Source organism: Ailuropoda melanoleuca, chromosome 3 (genome assembly GCF_002007445.2).
Source record: "Ailuropoda melanoleuca isolate Jingjing chromosome 3, ASM200744v2, whole genome shotgun sequence".
Lineage (NCBI taxonomy): Eukaryota > Metazoa > Chordata > Mammalia > Carnivora > Ursidae > Ailuropoda > Ailuropoda melanoleuca.
In genome coordinates this window covers 17,711,371-17,736,181 of record NC_048220.1, presented here as the reverse complement: position 1 = coordinate 17,736,181, position 24,811 = coordinate 17,711,371, and the positions used below count along the sequence as shown (strand labels likewise).

The following is a 24,811-nucleotide window of genomic DNA, read 5'->3' as shown; positions in this document are numbered from 1 at the left end:
ATTCTCTGAGTGAAGAGGACAGAGTCCCATGCTTAAGGTCTGGAGCTTGAGATCAGAACTGAGTATCTGAAAGTGAACTCTTACTATGACAAGTAAGTATAATAAGTCACCTATGATACTCATCAAAAATGCAAATTCCTACATTTCACCATAGATTTACTAAGTCAGGACTTCCTCGAGAAAGGGCCTAGGAATTCAAATTCCACTAATTCTCCATGTGACTCTTAGTGTGTGTTAACATTTGAAACTCAAATAAAGCCAGTTTAGAAATTAAAAAAAATATATATGAGCCAATATCCTCATAATAATTAGGCCTCCTTTTAAGACTATATTTGTAACCTAAGATTATAATCAGTAATATTTTGGCTGCGGTGCCATTACTTTTTACCTAGGTCTTTCATTCCTTATAGATACTGCTCTGGATTGTGTTTTTGGGCTTACTTGATCTCTTAGGAAGTAACCAACACTCTAATACTCATCAAATACTTTCTAAAATGGGAAAAGATATAGTTGTCTGTGAGAACTAGGTCCTGAAGCTAGCATCATCTGTCCGGGCTTTGGTTTTTCTCGCCTCTCAGATATGGTTTGTACTCTATCCGGAGCTGTGAAGTTAAGGCCAGTGAGTGGAACTGACCTGGGTACACCCAACAGGAGAAATGGGAGACGGGACCATTGGAGCAAACTCACTGCACTTAAGGGGGCCAACACTGTTCAGTTCTAACTAAAAGTTGGCAGGCAAGAATTCAGACTCAGAATTGCCACAGTGTCCTGCTTTTTCAGGGAAGCTGCAAAGTCCTGCTTATAGTGTGAAATCTCATAATTGTTAAATGATTGAAACTAATGCAAAATAATCTAACATATAGCACAGGCCCATACTTTAAGGAGTAATTAGAGCACTTTGGTTAGCGAGATTTAGCCTGTAGGTCTCCTTATGACCCTTTCTAGTTATGAAATCCTTTATATCTCCTACCTTTCTCAGCTCTCCAGATCTAAGTTACCATACTGGCAACTCTAGGCACGTGGAGACTATCTAAATGGTAACTAGCAGAAATTAGTTACATGGTATTTCCTTAAAGATGTAATCCTGCCTCATTTTAAAAGATTCATATTCATTTTTAAAAGGGTGAGCATAAGAGGGCATTCAACAGAGCAGATGCCTGGTGCAGAAACTTTAATTGTCCCTCCTCATTGAACATGTCGTGGCCAATGACTCTGTCTATACAGGTAGGTTAGAAATAGATAGGACGAAAAGGTCTCAGCAATCAGATTGCCTCTGATTCATTAAGTCTATTGTGTCAGTGGTAGGGCCTGTATTTCCATGTTACTATGTATGCTCACAATGGAGATAGCTAATTAGGACAGATAAATGTTTTAGCTGTGTCTCACTCTGGCAAATCATTAAGTCTTCAGAAATCTTCCTTTACCTCCCTATAAATTCATTGTCTTTGAAGTTTTGATTTTTTTTTTCTGTCTTAAAGATTAGATAAATCTAACACAATCTTGTTGAATTAAAAAAAAAGTCCATTGTATAGTTAGAAAACCTAGTTTGGCATCTGGGGTGCCTGAGTGACTCATTTGATTAAGTGTTCCAGTCTTAATTTCAGCTCAGGTCATAATCTCAGGGTCATGGGATCAAGCCCTGTGTCAGGCTCACTCATTGTGGAGTCTGCTTAGGATTCTCACTCTCTCCCTCTTCCTCTGTCCCTCCCCCACTAAAATAACTAAATAAATCTTGAAAAAGAAACAAAACGAATTTGGCATCCATATATGCAACATTGACACCCCATCTCCACACATTTATGTATGAAAGATACAGTTCAGAAAGATTCCCTCAGTAATATTTAGAATGTTTGCACCAGGGTATTAGATTTCTCCCCCTTGTGTTCAACTGTCCTTTGCTACATTTAAGAACTGGAAAAATCTGGAAGTTCCATTTGGCATTACAGTAGTGACTCATTAAATATTTCCAGATTACTAAAAGCCTAAGTATTTATAGAATGGTGTATTGCCCTTACCACACTCATTCTTTTTGGGGGGGAGGAAGTGTGACTGGGATTTCTGAGGGTATATTGAGGATACACTTGGATTGAGGTGGGCTTCCTTGTTCTGCCACTAATCCCGGGGTTGGGGAGAATAAGACTTAGCATTTGTTGATTCTCTAGGTGCCAGATGCTTTGTGCACTTTATTTCTAATCTCACAGCCACTCTCCAGAATAGTTCTTCCCATGTTATAGCTGAGGAAATTAGGGTCAGAGTTAGTAAGGGACTTGTCTGGGTGACTAAGCTGGGTTCCAGACCTAATTCTGTATGGCTCTAAAGTCCATATTCTGTGCATTACTTGCTAGGGCCTCCCAGCGCTGGAGAGCGGAGAGAGGGTTTTCTGGGCCCCATTTTTCTCATCTGTAAAACATGGGAGTTGGACAAGATGATCACTAAGTTCTGTTTGACTTCTAACATCCTATACTGATATTTTAGGGCTCTGTGCTGCAGAGAATATGACTCATTCTTAGGCGAAACCCCCTTTGGATGTTTTCAGATACCTCTGATCCTGGCTAAGATTTTCAAACAGGATGTTGACAGATATACTTAGTATTAATCTTGTCTCCCATGGTATTTGGATGCCTGCCAATTCTTTGTCACTCTGAACAATGGAGAGTATTATTTTCTCTGTTCTTTTATTTTCACATAAACCTACTCTCTACTGTTTCTTTTCTTAACCCTGAGCCATGGGTTTAAATTTAACCAGACTCTTGACTTTTTAAAATCTTTATTAAGTCTTTACATTTGACCAGTTCTCATACAGATTTTTTAAGTTTTTTTTTTCAATCCATAATTATCTAGGTTCTTTTAGAACATCATGTGAAACAATGCTACATCTTCATAAAACTGGACACGATAACTGGACTGATAACTGGACTGATAACGCGATTTAGAGAACCACTGCTAGTTGCCAAATGAACTATTAGATTGATGGAGATTAATTTCTCTGTGTATCACCAGTGTATCTGAAATCTATGTACGTACTTGAAAGTACTTCTAATTATAAAAGGAATACATATTAATCTCACATAGATTATTCTAAGGCATTTGGAAATCTAAGCTGCATCTTACCTAAGGTGAGAAACTTAAATACTAAATCAATTTTGATATAAGTTAGAAATGACTACATCTGTTCTTTTTTCTACTGCTAGTTCCATCCAGGATTTGATCTTTCTGAAGATTAGATTTACATGGTAACAGAACTAAACAATGACAACAGCAGAACACAGCCCCTTAATTATCTCAGGATTGTCTACCTTTTCTCTTGAGATAACAAGGTTCTATGATGTTTACTTTGTAACTTGGTGGCTTTCTCCACTGCTCCAAAACTGTAATGAGATCAGATAATTGTATAACTTAATTCTGATATAAAGAATTTAAGTTGGGGCACCTGGGTAGCTCAGTCCATTAAGTGTCTGACTCTTGGTTTTGGCTCAGGTCATGATCTTGGGGTCTTGGGGTCAGGCTCTGCACTCAGTGGGGAGTCTGCCTGAGATTCTCTCTCTCTCTCCTTCCCTTTGCCCCTCCCCCTCCCACTTTGCGTGCTCTCTCTCTCTTTCTCTCAAATAAATAAATCTTTGGAAAAAAAGAACTTAAAAGTCTTAAAATAATAATTTTTGAAACCCATTCTTCATAGCCTCTTGGCTTGTTCTTATGCTTAGTAATTGGCATAACATCTTTTTTTTTTTTTTGAGAGAGAGAGAGGGAGAGAGAGAGAGTGCGTGTGTGTGCAAGTGGGGGGTGGAGGGGTCTAGAGGGTAAGGGAGAGAAAGAATTCTAAGCAGGCTCCACACTCAGCACAGGGCCTGATGCTGGGCTGATCTCAGGACCATGAGATCATGACCTAAGCTGAAATCAAGAGCTGGATGCTTAACTGACCGAGCCCAGCAAGTGTCCTGGCATAACATTTTTTATTCCCATTCCTAATAATGATATTCTGCTAAAAAACAACACGTGTTGACCATTTTCTTTATGAAAGGCAACAGTACTGGGTACAGTGAGAGAATATAAATATGCTAACAGTGTAATACAATTCTTTTAAAGGGTTTATGGTGTAATAGGTAAGAAATGGACACAAGTTGTTATATAAGCCAAAAGAGGGTAAAAGCCATTAAAAGAACATAAGTGCCTGAGGAGGCCTGATGAGCTGGAATTTCACCTGGGACTTGAAGATCAGGACAATTTTGGATGGGGACATGAGGAATTAGGAAAGATATTCCAGGTAAAAGAAATAAAACAAAAATCATCATGCTTTGTCCTTTTTTTTTTTTTTTTTTAATTTTCTTCTGTATCCAACTTCTTCCCATGCATCTCTCTCTCTACATGGTTAACTCACATTTCTCATTTAAGACTCAGTGGAGGCCCCATCCTCAGGAATCCTCCTCTATCCTCTAGATTATGAATTCAGTTTGATTGGGATTAAGGAATGTCTTAAGTGTTCCCCAATTCATTAAATTAATCTCCTCCAACTTATTTTCACAAGTTAGAATCTTAGGAATCATCTTTGTTACCTTCATTTCCATACCCATATCCAATTCAACACATGTCTCACTAATTCTGTTTCCAAAGTAAAGATCAAACCAATTTTAGATAAAATATGTGGCATATACTTACAATGGACTATTACTCAGCCATAAAAAGGAATGCCATTTTAATGTTTCCTATGACGTAGTTTGACCTTGAAAACATTATGCTTAGTGAAATAAGCCAGACCCAGAGGGATAAATATTGTGTGATTCCACTTATAGGAAGTACCTATAATGGACAAAGTCCTAGAAACAGAAAGTAGAGGTTACCAAGGGCTAGAAGGAAGGGCGAGTTATTGTGTAACAAGAAGAGAATTTTTGTTGGAGGTGATGAAAAAGTTTTGAATCTCTATAGTAGTAATGGTTATACACCATTGTGAGTATATTAAATGCTCCTGAGTTGTGCACCTACCAATAGTAAAGATGACAAATATTTTATGTGTATTACAACAAAATCAAAACTTTTTTAAAAAAGTTACCTAAAATCCATTCTCTTCAATTCTACTTCTTTGGTCCCAGCCACCACTACCTCTCACCTGGACTACTGAAATACTCAGATTTGATCTAGTCTCTGCCTATTTTTACACACTCATCCTGTTACTTTCCCCTCATTCACTTCTCTCTAGGGATATTAGACTTGTTACTATTATGAAAAAATACAAAACTGTTTTTCTGAAGCAGTTTTAAAACTTGCTATTTCCATCAGAAAGGATGTATACCCACCATTTGCATCAACATGGATGGAACTGGAGGGGGTTATGCTAAGTGAAATAAGTCAAGCACAGAAAGACAATTATCATATGGTTTCACTCATATGTGGAACATAGGAATAGCATGGAGGACCACAGGGTAAGGAAGGGAAAACTGAATGGGAAGAAATCAGAGAGGAAGACAAACCATGAGAGACTCTGGACTCAGGGAAACAAACTGAGGGTTACAGAAAGGAGAGGGGAGGAGGGTTGGGGTAACCGGGTGATGGGTATTAAGGAGGGCACGTGTGGTGATGAGCACTGGGTGTTACATGCAACTATTGAATCATTGAATTCAAAACTACATCAAAAACTAATGATGTACTATATCTTGGCTAATTTAATATAATAAAAAAAAGAAAAAAAACCTTGGTATTTCCTTTTGGAATGTGCTTTTCCTTCGCCTCTCAGCTTGCTTGACTCTTTCTTATAACTCATGTTTCAGTTGAAATGTCCTCTCCTTCTTAAAGAATTTTTTTCTGACCTACCTCATCAATGTGTTCTTCCCTTCTATCCCAACCTTTACTTTATACCATAGAGCTCTACTTATTTATTGCAATGATCTCAATCTGTAGCTTTTCTTCTTACCAATGTATTTTGATCGAGCAATTGGGTAGGTGGTGATGCCATCACCTAAGATGGGAGAAGATAGGAAAAAACATGTTTGAAGCACAATTAAGTTGGAAGGTTAGATAAACAAGAAGAAATACAAAGTTCATTAGCAAATGTATGAATCTGGAGATGGACCCGAGATACAAACATAAGAATTATTAGGCTATTAGTGATATTTAAGGTTATGAGAATGAACAAAATAATTCAGGGAAAAATTGAAGATTCAGAGGAAGAAGGGTCCTTGAACTAGGTCTTGAAGATATTTAGAGATTTTATAAAGTAGAATTCAACAAATTAGACAAAGAAGTAACTAATAAGAAGAAAAACCAGGACTCTGTAGTTTGACATAGGCCTAGAATGGAAATGTGTCAAGGAAGGAGTGGTTATTTGTGTTGTACAACACTATAAGTTCAAGTAAGGTGAACACAGCGAGGTTTACACTGGGTCAGGCATCATGAAGATTGTTGGGGACCCTGATTAGAGCACTTTCAGTGGAACACCATCATCTAAATGGGGTGGAGAGACTAAGACTGATGGATTAAACAGTAAATTGGAAGGACATGAGAAAGTAAAGACTGTGTGAAGTTGTTTACCTTAGAATAAGAGTAGGAAAAAGGTACTGAGTGATGAGAAATCGGAGAAAGATTTTGCAGAGATGTGAGATACCAACATGTTCCTATGCAGATAGGAATGAGCTGGAAAAGAGGAGTATGTGATGCAAGTGTGAAGTACGGTAAATAAGTGACAGACATAGGAAGGTGAGAACCACGGGATCAGGAGCACAAGTAGGAGGATAGAACCCTGAACAGGAGGAGGAACACTTTTTCCACTGATAACAAAAAGCAATCAGGAGAACACACGTGACAATATGAAGCAAGAATTTAGATTTGGCAGTGGAAAGATGAGAGAGTCCCCATTTGACAGCCCGTATATTCTCAGTGAATTATAAGTGAGGTCATCAGCTAGGTGTAAGTGTGGAGGAGGGGAGTGAAGTTTGAGAAGAGATAAGAGGGTAGAGAATAGTGTTGGAGAGTGAGAAAGCAGCCTTCTGGAAAAAAATCTCAGCTGTTTGGCTCGGCAAAGTTAAATGCTCATCTGAGGTCTGTAATCATGCAAAGTAAAACCAATCAGGCAGGTTTTGTTACTTTTTTGGCAGGAGTAAAGAACAGAGATAGAGGTCTTGTCCTGCAAGGGATGGAAAGAGGGAATATGAGTGTGTAAAAGGAAGTTTTAAGAAATCTAGAAAGATAAAGTGAGGCCAGTTTGTAGAGGGCTCTGAATGTCGGCTAAAAAAAGTGTATTTTATTTCACAGGCAATGGGAAGCCGTTGAAATATTTCTGACTATGAAAATGATATTACCCAAACTCTACTTCCTTTAATATAAAGCACTGAGATGGTTGAAAAAGAAACAAGACCATTTGTGAAGAACCAGGGATTAGATAATCATGATTTAAATGGAAGTAGCCACAGTTGACTGGAGCCAGACCGCTGAAGGTTAAATTTCTAAGAGATCTTGGTATCTATGGGAAGCAGACCAACTTGATGGGAGCATCAGGCCACAGGGGAGAGAATCCTAATGTCTGGGCTAGGATTAGGCAGGATATTACCTAAATATCTGTCTGGAATATGTCTGGATATTATCTAAAGAAATGTCTGGGAGCAGATATACATCAAGGGCTATATTGCTCAATCACTAAATGAGTGAGAATGCAAGATGTCACCTGGAGTATTGAAATCAAATAAATCTTCATAAATTGTTGACCAGTGATAAACCAGAGTACGTCAGGAAGAGTTCAGAAATCGGTATGCACGATGAGCAGGGTTAGTGTGGCTCAAGGCATAGGCTATGGCCAACACAAGACTGCTGGGTACTGGTCCAAAGTGCTAAGTAGGTCAGGGAGACCAGCCAGTTTTAAGAGTAGATATAAAGGATTTGGGAACTAATGGTCAGTTCAGTTTTACAGGATTGGCCAATGTAATGACAAACCTCTGACTTGAACCATGAGTGTCAGATTTTAAGCCATCTAAATATATGTACATGATATTGGTAATAGTTGAAATAGTAAAGTGAAAAGTCACAAAATAACACAGTTGGAGATAGGTCAGAATCAACTTATTATGATACATAATACATAATACAACTTATTATGATATTATGATACAATGCAGCAGAATCAGTAATAGTTCAACTCAAACCCAGGATTTGATCATCTGCTTCAACCTGGGAGCTGGGAGCTGTGCTAGCAGCTCCATGGGTATCCCTGGCAATCTGAAAATATAATTTGTTCCCTGGTAAATCTGCCACGTGGGTTGGTTTCGAATTTTTAATTTAATAAGCAAACTCATTCCATCACCTAGCAATTCATAAACATATTAAGCAATAGAACACCAGGACCCAGTAAGTTTTATTCAGTATCCATTCATCCAACACTTCATGACCTTCAAGCATCAGGCACTGCGCTAGGCTGTGGATACAAAGAAAAATAAGACACCATCACTTGTTTCTCTTTAAGAAACCTCCACTGTATTGGTAATAAAAGAAAGAATAAGCTTGTAAGAGATGTTATGACTTTGGTGTACACAAGATTTATTGGTTACTTAACTCATGGGAAGGCTAGGGTGTGGGTGGGGAGATGGTAGTGGTGGTGGAAATAGTTGCAAAGAGATTCTGAAAAAGGATCAGAAGACAAAAGGGGGCAAGGGTAGGGATTGAGAGAAAAGGTTATGGCATCTTAGAAGGAGGAAGTGGCTAATGCAAAGCCTTCAGTTACCAAGCAGAATGGTACTTTGGGGGAAAATTCCTAGTAGTTGCATATGGCTGTCTTATTTCAATTAGGTTTGAATTTTGCTCATTTCATGTAGATTTTATTTCTCTGGCATAATCTTTTTATTATGTTTTCTTCCCTCTTGTGATTTGAAGTTCAATCAAGATCTTTTTTACTCTTGCTTAACTTTCGTAAGCACCAAATAGTGTTTAATATAATGGATGCATGTAATAACTCCAGGAATAATATAAATAAAATTCCACCAAAATAGAAATACACATGTGAAACCAGTCATTAAGAAAGGGTAAGAGTATTTATTACTTTAAATTAGCCCAAAGGAAAGCTGATGTAATTGAGGCAATAAAAGACTGTAGATCTATCACTTTTCTTTGGGAATGTTTTCAAAGGACCAAAGCCTTTTTATATAACATAAATAAGAGTGTTCATCAGCATGTGCTCATGGGGAAGGAAAAAAGAAAACCTCAAACCAGTTTCCATTTCCTTAAGAATTTATTCCGAACTGAATTCTTAGCATCTTGCTACTGCTTTATTGACAAATAAATTAAGGTATTTTATTTCGCTTGCCAATATTCCCACATATACATCGTTGTTTAGAGCCCACAGCTTCTGCTAAATAAATTACTTCCCTTTTGCTTTAGATCAAAAGCAACTTCAAAAGAAGGACATCTTTTCTCAAATTCAATTACTGACTCTTGGGACTTACATGGAAAAGTTATGATTATGAAAAAGAAAAGATCAGCCAGTTGCATCTGGAAATGTTTATAGCATTAAGATAGATGGATTTTATAAGGTCTGGTTCTAATATTTTCTTATGAGATAATTAATAAAAGATAAGCCCTAAGTCTCACTTTAAGAGTAGGCAGCTCTGTGTTTCCCTCAATGTCTCCTGACTGTTCTCCTGGATTTGTGGTGTTAATTACATTCCACTAACTTTCTCTTCTAAGACCCCAGGACTCTTAGCTGCTAAGGTCCACAAGTAAAATCCATTAGATAAATGTGGCATTTCCACTATCTCATGAAATCCTTTTTAACTCTTAGTGATAATATATCTGGGATTCTGTAGCACAGTCCTGATTTCAAATAGTTTTTTTTTTTTAAGATTTTATTTATTTGAGAGAGAGAGTGCACAGGAGCACGAGTGGGAGAAGGCAGGGCAGAGGGAGAGGGACAAGCAGACTCCCTGCTGAGCAGGAGCCCAAAGCGATGCGGGGGCAATCCCAGGACCCCAGGATCATGACCTGAGCTGAAGGCAGACACTTAACAGACTGAGCCACCCAGGAGCACCTCCTGATTTCAAGTGGTTTTGAGTATGAATGTTAATTTATATGCTAGATCTTATGTCAGTCAGTATCTTGATTTTTAGTTCTAGTAATATGATTTCTCTAGATATGTGACATATTAAAACTTCAAAATGAAAATTATATTTTAAAAGAGTTCTCCTTTTAAAACTCCAGGTAATCTTTGAAAGAGAGTAAGCAAAATTTATATGTGGATTAATATTATATTTAACTTTAAATGAAAATGAATAGCGTCTGGTTGTGGCAGACTCTTTTATCAAATAGGTTGTTGACTTATTGAGATCAGCTTAGAGGATGAGACTTTTACTTGAAGTCAAAATCCTCTTATATCCTCAGTGTGATAAAAATTTTATTACCTATTACCTTATAAATTTAGGAATATAAGAGTGAAGCTAATGTTAGGATTCTATACAACTAAGAAGGTTTTATCCTATTGACCTGAGTCTTATAAATGCTTTTTCTGACTTTGAGGACTCAGAATTTATAATTCTTGTTTTTGTCCATTCATGAAACATACATTTTCCTCTCTACCATCTGTCTTGTATCCCTTTATTTCCATGGCCTCAGAAATTTCACCTATTGGAATTATAATTCATCAATTTATAAGAATTCAAGATCAGTTTGTGACTGGGCTCTTCCCACCTTTGCCTGCCAAGTGCTAGTCAAAATCCCCTGGAATGGGAACACAGCTCTTTCCTCACTCACTAGGGATAGCCAATGAAAAAATGGGACCTTGGACCATGTCTAGACCATCTCTGTAGAGTAGATGTTTTAACAGTGGGCCTAGGTGGAGATGAGAGATTGGTGTGGCAGGACTTCCAGGTCTTACTGGAAAAGCAGAGCAACATTCTCAGCTATAACTTCTGGGATTAAGGAAAGCATTTATAGAAGAGCAAGAACGTTTTCCTATCTTACAGGCACTGATTATTATGCCAGCATAATTAATATACTTCTCCTGGATCCAATTGCATATTAAACAAATCAGTAATAATGCTCCTCTTACATTCACTCTTGATTTCTTCTTAATCACGTGTTTTTTGTCCAACATCAAATTGTGGCTTTATTTGATTGAGAATGTATAAGCATAGAAGGATAATCTGGTCCAAGGCAGTGTACCTTTAAAAACAAATACTCTTATAGACCACCACAATGTGCATAGGGGTATACATCTAATATATATATACAAGAATATGTATCTAATACTATTCTACTACCAGAAATAAATCCTGTGCCTTCAAACAAAAAGCACCCACTTGTCCAGTGGAATCTTGTTCTGTGCATCCTTTCTCAATTTGATGAGCTCAAGCTCCCGAAAGTATCCACTCATTCCTCCAAATTTATTCATATGACCAATGTAGCTATTCTCTACTTGAACCTCCTATCAGGACACTTGGAGTCATTAAATGAAATAATATTGAGGTTTCTGGGGAATGCAAGAGAGAACATCATTCACTTTTGGGCACCGAGATGTTTGTACCAGGATGTTCCAGCTGGCTGACAACTGTTTGCAACCCCAAATTCTCCAGTTCACCTTATGTTGACAAACGTCTGTCTGCTGATGTTTGACAAAGGAGTGTTCAACTGTTTCTCTGCAAATTGCCTGCCTTCTCAGCTCTAATCCGGGTTGTTTAACAGCATTGCCAAACAGCACATGTTCTTCTGGTGATCATAGCAGTCTCCATGGCTAAGTTAAGTAGGAAATCTTTGAAATTGATCAAGCTCCAATTCCCATGTGCCTTGTTTGACATTAGCTCGTTCTTGCCCTTTTATCCAACTTCTCTGGATCCAGAAGCCAGAAGACTTAAAAAAAAAAAAATTCCTAAGGGATGGACAGAAGGAAGGGACAGCATTTCCTGATAATACTATAATTCCAAAATTAGTCTTGCAAACAAAGGAGGGAGGAGACCTTGAGAACATTGAATTCCCACAGCTGGTATAGCTAGCAAAGGTCCAAATTTTGGACCCCTACCAAAAATTTCAGAATGGATCTTCTTACTCTTTGTTAATTACAAAATAAATAGATTTCCAGGTCTTTTGCAAAGGAAGAGCCTAAATGTGCAGTTTGAAATTGAAAGTAGATAAATTTTGTGCTTTCCTGACAAGATACAACTGATTTTCAACTCATGGGTATCTTCTCCAAGTTTAAAAGGGTTCATTAAAGTAGATTAAAGAGGACAGTGAGAGGTAATTTTTGTCTTCTGTCCAGAAAGTTTTCCCATTTTCTTTTTTCTGATTACATTTCCCAGTCCTTGACCTCTGGCACATGACACAGGTGTTGTCCACGATAACATCCCACAGCCTTGGCCACAGCAATTGATCCATGGGTTAGAATGTGATACAAATAGGGTCGATCAAATTCCTTCTGTGAGATCCTGAATAGATTCTATGAGAAAGAAGTTCTGTTGCCTGGAGTTGGGTATAAATTAAAGTTCTTTGGTTGCAAGTATTATAAGCCAATGTGGACTACTTAAAAAAAAAGAGTTAATTAGAAGGAGAGTAAGATAGCTAGTCACAAGGTTTCCCTTGGGTCAAGGGGGAAGGGACATTGTGATGAACAATCCCATAGGACCTCAGAGACTGGGAGAGGAACACTTCCCCTACAGAAAATCATGCTTCTGCTACGGAAGAAAGAGAGAAGTGGTTCTGAGCAGGCAGAAGCAGATGTTCACTGTAGACCAAGGCAGCGAGGCTGTCCTGCCTGATCCATGCCTGCAGTCACTCAGGTAGGGCCAGTAGCAAAGAGGAGCCAAATGAGCCATCCAGGAGCCCTGTGTTTCAGCCTTTATCGTTCTTTTCTGCTTAACCTAGTTTCATTTTGGTTTTTGTCACTGGCAACCCACAAAGTCCTGAGCAACACCTCGTTTTCACATGAGTGATTTTCAGGCCTAGAGGTTTCTAGAATGTCCTTTTGAAAATTAGAATTGCCCTAAATTTGCACACAGCGAATAAGTATCATTTCTTGGGATCTTCCTGAATTACATCCCTAAGCTTGCAGGGACTCCTGGAGCAGTTGCTTATGCTTGAAAGACACTTCGGAAATCAGACTTTGGCTATGGGGTTCTAGTTCAAGAAGCTGCTCTATTTCAGAAAGACTTGGGTGGACTACAGAAGGGACAAAGTGACAGGCAATCCCTGAATGAGACCTAGAGATTATACAGATAAACATAAGCTATTTCTATGGCGTAACTATTGAAACTCCTCAGGAACTTATACTTAGCACATCTTGAAGTTACCACTCCTACATTCTCTCATTGTCCCTGTTTTTAATTACTGGTGTTTATTGGTCTACATGTAAAATATCCCACCTTGGAATAGCTTCTGTTATTTGAGGATTCAATAGGAGTGCTTAAAAGAAAATCCTTTTCTGCAGATGTTGGGATAATAATGTGTATGTCTGAGGGGGAAAATCTCCACTTTTTGTTTTCCTAAGTTCTTGTCACCTTCTTTCCAAGGCAGTCACACCCTTGGCAGTGGTGGGGAAGTACAGGCTGTCTGTTTACGCTTTGACCAACCATCAGACCAAAGCCCATGCAGCCTGATAAAATGGGTGGTGAACAGTGCATTTTGATAAGGTCCCGGCATTTGAAACAGATCCCAGGGCCTTCCTTGATACTTTCTTTGAAAACTCTGGTAAGATAAATATCTGTTCAGTGGTGAAAGAATGGTTGCATGTAGAACTATTGATCAAGTAATTGGTTCTTGGTCTGAGAAGAAAAGCCTTTCGAAGAGCTAGGCTAAGAGAAAGTCAAGAGCACAGGATGGCATTGTTGAAAAAAACCTAGACACAAATGGACAGCTACAGAAGATTGGCCTTACTCCAGTAAATAGGAATATGACCTCTCTCTAAATGCTTAGAACTCTATCAAGTCAAGATTTTACTTGGGCCCAAAGCACTCTCATTAAAATACACTTAAACTTGACAGGGTGTTAGTCATTACATCCTAGCGAGGATCGTTTTTCCCCAGTTGAGATAAAATTCACATAACATAAAATACACCATGTTAACCACCTTAAAGTGTACAATTCATTCATTTTCCTATATTAACAATGTTGTGCAACCACTATCACTGTTTAATTCCAGAATGTTCTTACCACCCTCAAATCCCAGTTGTTTTTGTTTTTGTTTTTAACGCTTAGTTGCAATAGAAGCTTTGATCCTGGAGAAGTTTGTAGGAAGAGAGAGAAAAAGAGGGCTGAGTCCCTGGGGTGGACATCCTGATAAAACAAACTCTTGAAAATATTGATCACAGTTGGCTCTGGGATGTTGACAAGGGGATAAATCAATCTCTCTCTCTCTCTCAACAGTATAGAACAGCAATAATCTAATTCTTAAAATCAATAGTATTTAAATACCATCTTGTGCCCCTAAAAATCACTGAAGTGTCAATCTTTGTCCATGCCTCCTTGAAAATAATGGTTGTCTCTACTCAGACACTGAGTCCTGGATAAGCTCGCCCTGGGACGTACCTGCACTAACCGAGAGTATCTTCTTAACAGGAGTAAAACCAAGTGACCTAATAGCAGTGACCTAATGCTCATGTACCAACAAGACTTAATCACGAATGTCTTTTGCAAAGTAACTTTGTCCTCTCAAGCCAAAAGAAGCAAAGATAGGTTTTGAAATTTAACCTTAGGTTCCTGCATACTAAGGTTTACCAAAAGGTGACTCTGAAGGGGTACAATAGGCATTTCACTGAATTATGCTAGTAAATAAAGCCATAAGCACTTCAGGTGTGGCTGTGGAAATGACGGAAGGAATCTGCCTTGGGCTGTGATTATTTGCACCAAGCAAAATCAACAAACAACACTCAGGCTGTAAGTAAGTTTCCTGCTGTGCCGTTTTATAATAGAGGTGTTTTTCTTTTCAGTTAAACTTTCCATTGACTTAAATCATTTATTTCCTTGGAGGTAATTTAAGTACATAGCCAGTGAAGTCGTTTACTGTGTTTTACGTAAAAACAAAAAGTTTGGTAGCTCACTGCTTCATCAGTGTGAATATGCTTAAAGGTATTTCTATATTCTGCAACATTCCTCTGATTAGAAGAGTTGAATGGCAACCTAATATATATATATATAGATTGACTTAGAAAATGAACCAAACAAGAAAAAAAATTCACATTTGGGTAAAAAATATTCTAATTTATTTGGAATATCTTAACCTGCTTGTTAGGACTATAGGCGACAATCTGTAACCATAACAGAGAAGTAGCTTTATGTTAATCCGAGTAACATGTCATTTAGAATAAAAACTTTTTTTTTCCCCTCTTGCAATTTCAGTTGTTACAGTAAGGCGCCATGATGTCGCCTGATGGAGGCTGGAAGGGAATTCCTTTCCCAAAGTGGTTCACTCTCCATTTTAATGGGGTCTGAAATTATATCACTGGACATTTATTTCTTGGAATCATGAAGGTCTTTTGTTCATCAAGAAGAATCTATTTAAAAAGTGCAAATACTCATGGATGGGTGACTCATTATACATTATATTATATTTTAACTTGATCATTAGTTGACAGTGTTTTGGACATGTTGGTTTTGTCCCTCACTCTTTCTTTCTGGTAATGGGTTATCTCTTCCTTTAAGGAAGTGCTTCTCTCCAAATCCAGCCCTGTGCTTCTGGCGGGAGCTGCCAGTCAGAACATTTATCTTTTCCACCCTGATTTCCCTCTACCCCGCCACCCAGTGGCAGGTACATGACTGAAGCTTGTCCGACCGTAGTTCCCCACCCCTGGCCACAGGCTGGTTCATGTCCTCGCATGGGTACGCAACCCAAGCCAGGACAGAGTGCTTTATTGTACTTTTTCTAACTGGAGTTGGTGGAAAAATGCTTTCTTTTCTCTCTGGAGGAAAGATGAGAACAGCCCATAGGTGCTTATGACCATGTTTCTGGTCTCTTCTGACATCCTGCTTAAGAGAATGAAGTCTCAATGAAGAGAGTAGAGATGAGAGACACAGAGTGTTCTGATGGTATCTGAGACTCTGTATCCATTGGATTATATGGCTAATGACATGCCCTTTCTTAGTTTGTTTACACTTGTGCCAATAAATTATCCTTTTTCCTTAAGCTATTATGTATGACTGGGACATCTGTCATTTGCAAACAGAGGTCTGAGAACTGAAAACAAACATTTTATAAAAGGACACAAGATAACTAGGGGAGGGGTATTGTTCCGCTCTAGGAATGTGTGTGGGAGGTGGGTCAATCCTAAATGTTGTGTGGCTAAATAGAGGTCATTATGTGTTAAAGTTACCAACATCTTTGCAGACTTTACTTTCAAGTGTATTAAGAGGTAGGACAAGGTGACCAAAGTCTCTGAGAATAAAAGCTAATATGACTCTGGGGCCAAAAGTGCTCTGACATTCTCTTGGGCTATTGAATTCAGGTTGAGAAGCATGGGAGCGATGGGAGAGCAAAAAAGTGCAAATATTTGATTTAAGTCAGTCCACTGACTCAGTTTTTCCACCAAATAAGAGAAACAACGTATAGGTCCGAAAGGAGTCACTGTTTTCATCCATAATTGACCTTGGAATACCTGTCTTTATTTAAATTTATATCTGCTCATAATACATTAGGGTTTTGTATTTTTTTCCTGTACTGCTAGCTTTTTTTTTTTTTTTTAACAGAAATAAAGAGACAAAATGGACAAAGGTAGGATTTCATGTTTTCTACCCTCCCCCAAACCATTAGAGTCCTGGTACCTCTGTGTTATTTTAATTTTGACCTGCTAAAATATGAACGGGACAAAACTATTATTAGACAGCAAACAATATTTTCGTCAACAATGAGAATTATATACTTTGCAATAAGATCTTTTTTCACTAGATTCAAAATACAGTTGGGAAGTTGAAAGCTTCTCTCAGGTGAACTGGAGAGCTTTCTCCAACGTGATGTCCAATCATTATTAGCTTCTTGTGATACAACTAACTTGAAATCTGGCTATGATGCCCTAGAATAAACACCTTTTAATGGATAATATCCTTGAATGGATTTTATTCTCTAAGTTTTCATGGTGGTAAAAGCAAATTCATAAGCTATCATGATGTTTTGCGGAAAGAGAAAAACAAACTGACCTTCAGCATGTGTTTCAAGATGACTGTGTTACATGCCATTTCAACCCTGGGAAAGTGCTATTCAGAATAGAAAATTAAAACCAAACTCATTTTAAAGGTTTACTGCATGGCCAGGATGCTGGATGTGTCTCCCTTTCCGAAGCCACCACATCGCCTACTTTCTCCTCCTCCATTTATTTCCACGGTCCTCCTCTTTTTCCAGAATTATTTATGAGTAATACAGGAAGCCAGAGTAAGAATAATGGCATGTTTCTGGCTTTATAAGAGTGCCACACACAAGAGGAAGACATTTATCCAGGGAACCACGGTTCTCCAAGAGATTCACCAGGCAGAACGAGGCTGGATATCGCTGCCGGACAGCAGAGACGAAAGAGCCCTCTGTGTTGGAGGTGCACAGGCGCACTGGGTAGGGCAAGTGGCTGGCTGGAGGCTCACTGCCTGGGTGTTGCTCACACTTGTTTAACCTGGGGCAAAGTAATCAACATCCCTAAGCCTCCGCTTATTCTTCTGGAATCCATAAATGTACTTACTTCAGAGGTTACTCTGAGAATTAAATACGTGTGAAATGCTCAGCAAAATGCCTGGCACATACTATTAAATGCTAACTGGTATCATTCCTGATGACCACAGTTGGAGGGTTTTCCTCCCCCGATGCATGTTTTTGGTCCCTGAGAGAAGACTTATTCAAAACTCCAAACCTTAGTGGCCATTACAGTTTTTTGGAACCACCCAGATTTCCTCCTGACCCAGCCTTCCCTGCTTGTTTCTGGCTCATTCATTCGCTGGTGGTTCAAACACTCACTTTTTCACTTCCCTGTGCCTGCCTGAGCATACAAGCCTGTCTACACTTGAAGACTTTCCTCTCTTTGCTCCATTCCAGAGCTTCATCCCTCAGGTCTTTCTTAGACGCTCCCCTCCCCTCACTGCCGCCCAGCTTTTGAGCAAAGACACATCAGATCTGTTAAGTCCAGCTCTTCCACTTCACAGACTTCTCCTCCAAGGAACCCCTTATTCATTCTCTACCTTACGTGCAGTGGGAGTGAACCCAGCCTGGAGTCAGTAATTTATGTCATGTCCGCCGTTCATGCGGAATGGAGGTCAGGCCAGGCCAGCATGCTGCTGGGCCAGGATGCTGCCTGGCGCTGTGGCCCTCTTTTTGATCTGTGGCCAATAAAGCTATATACCTCACACAGGACCGAGGGCCGGTGTGCGACTGTCACGTGGTAATACTGACCTCTAGGGGCTGGCTTCCCTTCGCATAGAGTCCTTATCTTCTCGTTGAGTTCCAGGACTGTGATGGCAGCCTCTTGCTTAGCTGTTGCCAAATCAGTTTGCAGCTTTTTCAGTTTCCTTTTGTGCTTTAGTTTCTTGAAAAAATAAGAGTCTCCGTCACTAGAGACAGATGCATCAAAGGAATAAAAAGAACAAATGAAGTCTGAACAAACATGGCCTTTGAAGCCCAGCTTCGGTGAACTGCTCCCTGTTTATCTAGCTTCAGTCCTTTTTGAGGTCTGTGAAACGGAGTGCATCTGCTCCTGTCAGAGCGTTCCAATGCCCAGCAACAAAAGCCACTCTCTACATCAGAGTATCTTTTACCCTCTTGAAGGTCTTAATCTGCATCTGAACCTTATATCTCGGTTGCTTATAATAGAGGCAATTAGAGAACAACTCTAGTTGGCGGTTGGTATTTGACCACTGAGGTGCCAATGCCTAAAAATGCCTGATATTTTTTCAATCTGTAAGTAAACTCACATGAAATAACCTATTTCAGAGAGCCTTGCTTCTGTGTCATTTTCTACCCTAATACCATAAAGGTTTGCATTCCTATAAACTCTGAAGAGTGTGATGCTACCACGAGGGGCTGACATTTACAGATATTTGCTGTGGTATCTACGTAGGGAAAGTGGTCAGGGGTACAAATCGTTAAGCAATAGAAGACAGGAATTGCTTGCTATAAAATAATCTGATTTATGACACCTAAGCCTTTGAAAGAACTACTTTAGGAAGTTGTTACCTAACCAAAGGAGTCACCTGGAGACTTTATGACTAGAAAGCTCCTTTTATGGATTTCAAAATGAAATTGATTTGTCAGAATTAGATTTATCTGTCACTGAGGAAAAACTGTGTTGTGAAAAGTGTTGTATTTACACTTGATGTGTTGTTGCCTTTCCACTGAAGAGCTCACTTTGCCAAGTCTTCGTGAACTGGTAATTAGGAAGCCCAGAATATAAATGACTAACATTTCTTATCAAACATAAATCTTGAGATAGGGAAAATAATGGTTTTTGTACATCAGGGGAAACTTCAGGTAGCAGGGAATCCCTTCCTTTTTTTTTTTTTTTTTTGAGAGTAAAGCCAGTAAAATCAGTTCATTAAAGATGGGATTAGATAGACATAGACCACCCATTTTAAAGACAGTTTGTCTTTTCAGACCAAAGCACGGTTAGGATTCACGAAAGCTGAATTAATGGTATACATGTGGCTAAAAGGGAATGTGTTTTTCAAATGAGAAAAATAGTCATGGAAATTCTTTAACGGGAGTTGGAGGGGTAGAATCTGGATGGTTCAGCAGCACAGCCCAGGTGAGAAGTGTTCTGATCCACAACATGAGTTTCTGGTCTGTTAGGCAGTTCCCTTAAAGTGTAGTTAGTATTCACATATTCATTTTATCTTTGTACTAATTATGAAGCACCCCTTCGGTGTCAGGCATGGTGCTGGCCAGCTGTTGAAACATTAATCCTGATAAGGCTCCATGCCATTAAGACCTTCTTACTGTTTCCTTTCCTCTGAGTCTCTGTTCACCAAAACCCATTTGACCTGTCCTATAGATTAGTTCAGAGAGAGACTGAGCTCATCAAGAAATATGTGGGCCTGGGTATTTGATAGCTACCTGTGTTTCCCATAGTAAGTTACTAGGTTGGCACGCTTGTCGATACCTCCCCCTCTTGTAAGTTGGTTTGTGCCAGCTCGTTCATGAGGACTTCTGTGAGGCCTCTTGTGGTCTTCAGCATCCTTTCCTGATGCTGCTTCAAGACTGTCCGGTGCTCAGATTTTTCACACTTTGTTTTTCCCATTTAGAACCTTGGGGCTAGAAAGTGGGAGGAATGATACAGAAATGAGGAAATGAGGGCGAGAGTGGCAAAGGGATTTAGAAGAGAGTGCTAGTTAAAAGTATCAGGAAAAAAACGGTAACGATAGGGTGTGCAAACTGATGCATGAGGGTAAAGTGTGTGGATGAATGCACCTTACATGGACATACGTAAAAAATTAAGATGGGGTGATGGATGGAAAGAGATACTGATAGACAGGTGATGAATGGAAGATAGCAAAAGGGTAATTTTGTCTCCTTATTAAGTATACAGGTGTTTACTATAAAATTCTTTCAATTTTTCTGTGTTTGAAATTTTTTATAATGAAATATTGAGAGGAATAAGAAGGAAAGTTTGTGTTTCCTCACATTGCTTTTCTCTTAATTCTTAATAGGTGGTATTCACATTCTTTTCAGAATGTATCACAGTGATTCATAGGTAGATCAGCACTTTTCTGGAAACTTTTCTCAAAGTAGGCATTGATAGTAAATAAACAAAAGCAAAAACTAAAAGCAACTTGGAGAGATTTGGTGAGGTGGCCATTGGAGCTAGTATGGTGTCACTTTATCAAGCTACATTTCTGTTTTGACAGGATGACTTGATGGATAGAGTGACTTGATGGATATGTCTTAGTGGAAAGACATGATGCTTCTCAATATCAGTTAAACATTTCAGCTTTTCAGTTAATTAAAAAAAACTTAACTCCTTTAAAAAAAAAATCGAATTTCCAGGGGAGCCTGGGTTAGCTCATTTGGTCAAGCATCTGACTCTTGGTTTGAGCTCATGTCATGACCTCAGGGTCGTGGGATCAAGCCCCACATCAAGCGTCTCATCTGGTTCCGTGCTTGGCAGGGAGTCTGCTTGGGATTCTCTCTCTCCCTCTCCCCCTGCTCACGTCCTCTGTCTCTCTCTCGCTCTCTCTCTCTAAAATAAATAAATAAGTCTTTTAAAAAAATTCAATTTCGAGACCACCTTTTTGTCTTTCTCTTATGGTGATCATATGTTTTGCCTTTGTTATTGTTATAATATTTGTATATTTGCCATATGATCTGAGAAAGAAACTGAGGATATTTAGTTTGGAGAGGACAGTATACAAGAGAGTTACGACATCTGACTTTGGTAATAAGGTACTATTCAAGAGGAAAGGAAGTTGAGTTAAACAGTATTATTCTAGAGATACCATGGGGAACAATGGGTAAAAAACTCAAGAGGAGGCAGATTTTGGCACAGCATGAGAAAGCATCCTCCAACAATCAGAGCTGCATTCATAACAAGATAGGTTGGGTCCTGGCAAAAGCCTCCTGCTCTGGGAATGATCAAGCAGAGACTGGATGAACATCTTCAGGCAGGCCCATTGTAACCTCTGGGACCTGGGTCGAGAAGTAATTACAGGTCTGGCTTACCCCCAATTCTTTCCACCTCTGGCTTCCTCCAGCCTCTGAGGGGCACAGCACATGCATGAATGGACACCTTAGCCCTCAAAGTCTCTAAGGTGGGTACAGTTTTCAGGGATCCCTTAAAAATAACTCTAGAATTTGTGGGATGTTGCATAAGAGGGTCAAAAAGGCCTGCGGGGCCCTTAGAATTCAAGGATGATTGTGACTCAAAATGTGCAAACTTTATTATTAAGCTATAAAGGAATGGGGAAGGCACATTTTGATTTAAGTTAAAAATTGAATAAAGAACCTAAATTGATTTCTGTTGGGACCTTTCAGTTATTCAGATAAATTTTCAAAGAGTTTAACATCTTTGTCTTTTTTTTTTTTTTCCCTTTTCTCCAGACAGAAGTGCTGTATGCCATTAATTCATAGCTCTAACCAAGCCCTTTGGGCATTTCTAAAAGTTCAGTTTGCCAACATGTTTTTTATTAGTCATAGACATCAAATGATTTCAGCAATGATAATATTTTCCTTTGCTTTTCTGGCATTTTCTAGCCAGGCAACCCAAGTGTTGTACTTGAACCTAATGGAGTCTGTTATTGTCTCCTTAGTAACTAGGAACTCCCCTCAATGATTACTGAAAGGAGAGGAAGGCTTTATAGCTTGGAGGTAAATTCCTATTACCTTGCTCTTTTCCTACTTCTCCTACAGGGTGGACAGAGGGAGGAAATCATGTATTCGTGCAATGTTTTGAAAAGGAAATATCTATCCATATCACATTGCTGAATAGCTTGCATTATACCAAGTCATCGGGAATTTGAAATCATCAGGGAACTATTTATAGACGAGTTTCAACACAAAGTTGCCAGCATTGTTTAAAGTTTCTTGGTGTTTCCACACACTTTGAACTGTGGCCTCAGATTCTAAGGCTGGGCTTATTGGCCGTGAGAAATTGGGCCGGGCATATCGCATCTCCAGGCCCTTGATCCCATATCATATAGCTGGCGGGGAGTCAGTGACTTAACACATAAATGACAGTACCCAGTACTATGTTTGCTCAGTGGCTGATAGGTCTTTCTGCTTTGTTATTATTTCTTGAAACACATCAGGGAAACTCTCAACCCTCCACTAGAAACACTAAAGAATCTTTTCTAAAGATGTCTTTGTCACGCTTTAGGAAATAAAATGTGTATTACATTGAAAGCAAGATTTCTCTTTCTTCAAGATTTTCCTTCTTTCTCCTTCTGCATCTTCCACCACTTCCCCCTTCTTTTCCTTCTCCTAAATTAGGCTTTCTCCATGATTGCATTGATCTCTTCCTCACTTTGTATGAGTAGACAACACTTAAGGTCCTGAAAACAGATATGCAAATAGCCTTGATACAGTCTCCTGCCAGAGCTGGACCGATGCCTGGCAAAGTAGGTGGCTGCCTACTTTGATGTAGTGATGGAACCTTCTGAAACCCTACCTCTTGATGCCTGTGACATCTGTGGCAGGCTTACTGGAGCATAGCTGCTTCCCACCTTGTCTTAAGTCTACCCCATTCAACCCACCTTCTTTACTTAGCATATATAACAAAGACAGGTTTTTGTCTCCAGAGGGCCCCTGATAAAATGCTCACCAAGGACATAAAAGAGAATTCGATTTGAATATAGAACATATAAGCAGATTTCCCCTTTCATTTCTTTTCTAATAGCCCATTGTTAATAATAAAACTAATAAAAGTGATAGTAGCTTTTGGATACAACTTGGCTTAAAAAATCAATTTCATGACTCTTACTTTGTTTTGTATTTATGCTATCCTCAGGTAAATATTTTAGAAGTCCAGGAATGGCAAATATGTGCCTTGTAGCTTCCTTTCTACTCCACAGCAGGCCTTTGATTTGGGAATTCTTTTACTCTGGGTTGCCTACGTGGCTTCACAGTCCTTGGCCCATACTCCCAGCAGCCACTGCTTATTGACGATACCTAATTGTTACATATGATCCTGTCTCTATTTTGTAGGTCAGAGTTGAGGGCCCAGAGAACTTGAGTAGATCATGGTAACCATTGTCTCTTAGTAGTAGGTAGCTGAACTGACTTGAACCGAGTTCTTCTGATTCCAAAGGCTGATTTTTCTTCTCAATGGTAGCATAAAGCTTCACTAATCAATAGCACCATTACTTAAGTTGCTTAAAGCTAACTTTTTCTAGTTAGAATGTGAGTGGCTCCAATTAGTACAAGTAGAAAGGCAATAAACCAGATTAGGTTATAAAAGAGTGACACTGAAGTGCAATGGTGAGACACTTGTAGCATGGACTGCCATGATCTTGCCAGAGAACCTAAGAAACAAAGGAAAGATCTGATGAACCCAGCTAAGGGCTATCTGTGCCCAGTGTTCTTCTGAGCCCTCTTAGTGTCTCATCAAAGGGTCTGGAATTGATCCTGGGGATTGTGGCCACTCTGTTCAGTCATCTAAAGTGACAAAGAGTAGATCAGATGAAACCTTCTTATATAACACCTTGAATGAAAGACCAAGCACAAAAGCAAAATGTAGCTTAGCCTTCTTTCATTTAATAAGGTCATGGGGGGAATTGTTAATACACAAACCTTTAGGCCTCATCTCAACCTTGACCAAGAGTCTGGCTCCACATGACCACTGTTGACATTTCATGACCAATGGTCAGACTTTGGAAATCATAGCTGATACTTTTCAGTTCTTTGCAATATCCCTCCCATTTTGAGTAGCTTATTTTATGTTACCACATGCTATAAAAATAAATTTTAATTCTGTTCTCTACACCCATAGAGTTTGGAATTTCTAATACAAAGAAAGGAAAATCTCAGTATTTAGACAAACGTCTTAACTCACTATAGGGGAAGAGTTTACCTATAGTTAGAGCCAACTCTCATTTCTTTCCCTCTATGGGATAAATAATTATTAGAGACAGAGGTGGAGTTTGCCAGTAGATGTCCTAGTTTCCAGAAATGTCTGTGTAAGTGTTTATGTAAGACAAGTTACAAATTAATACAAGATAAAGAGATAACTTGGAGTGAATTCCAATGATAAGATAGATGTTTCTAACAACACAACTGTCCAAAAGTTGGACTTTGTTGCCCTAAAAGACCATAAGCTACCCTTCCTTCTATGTAGTATACAGACTATTATTGGAAATGTTCCAGAGAGAAGCTAATACTTACCACCTATAATATGCCAGGCATAGCTCTGAGAAGTTGATATGTACTAGCTAATTTCATTTTTGTAGCAACCTAATGAAGTAGAAC

The 24,811-nt window shown here is 39.0% G+C and overlaps 1 protein-coding gene across 1 annotated transcript in view; it reads right to left on the bottom strand.

The window, feature by feature from the left end:
- CCDC192 (coiled-coil domain containing 192) overlaps window positions 1–24,811 on the bottom strand; it is a 194,027-nt gene that overhangs the window by 43,012 nt on the left and 126,204 nt on the right. Inside the window, 1 exon segment of the mRNA XM_019809288.2 lies at window positions 18,314–18,446. Coding sequence (XP_019664847.1) covers window positions 18,314–18,446 — 133 coding nt within the window.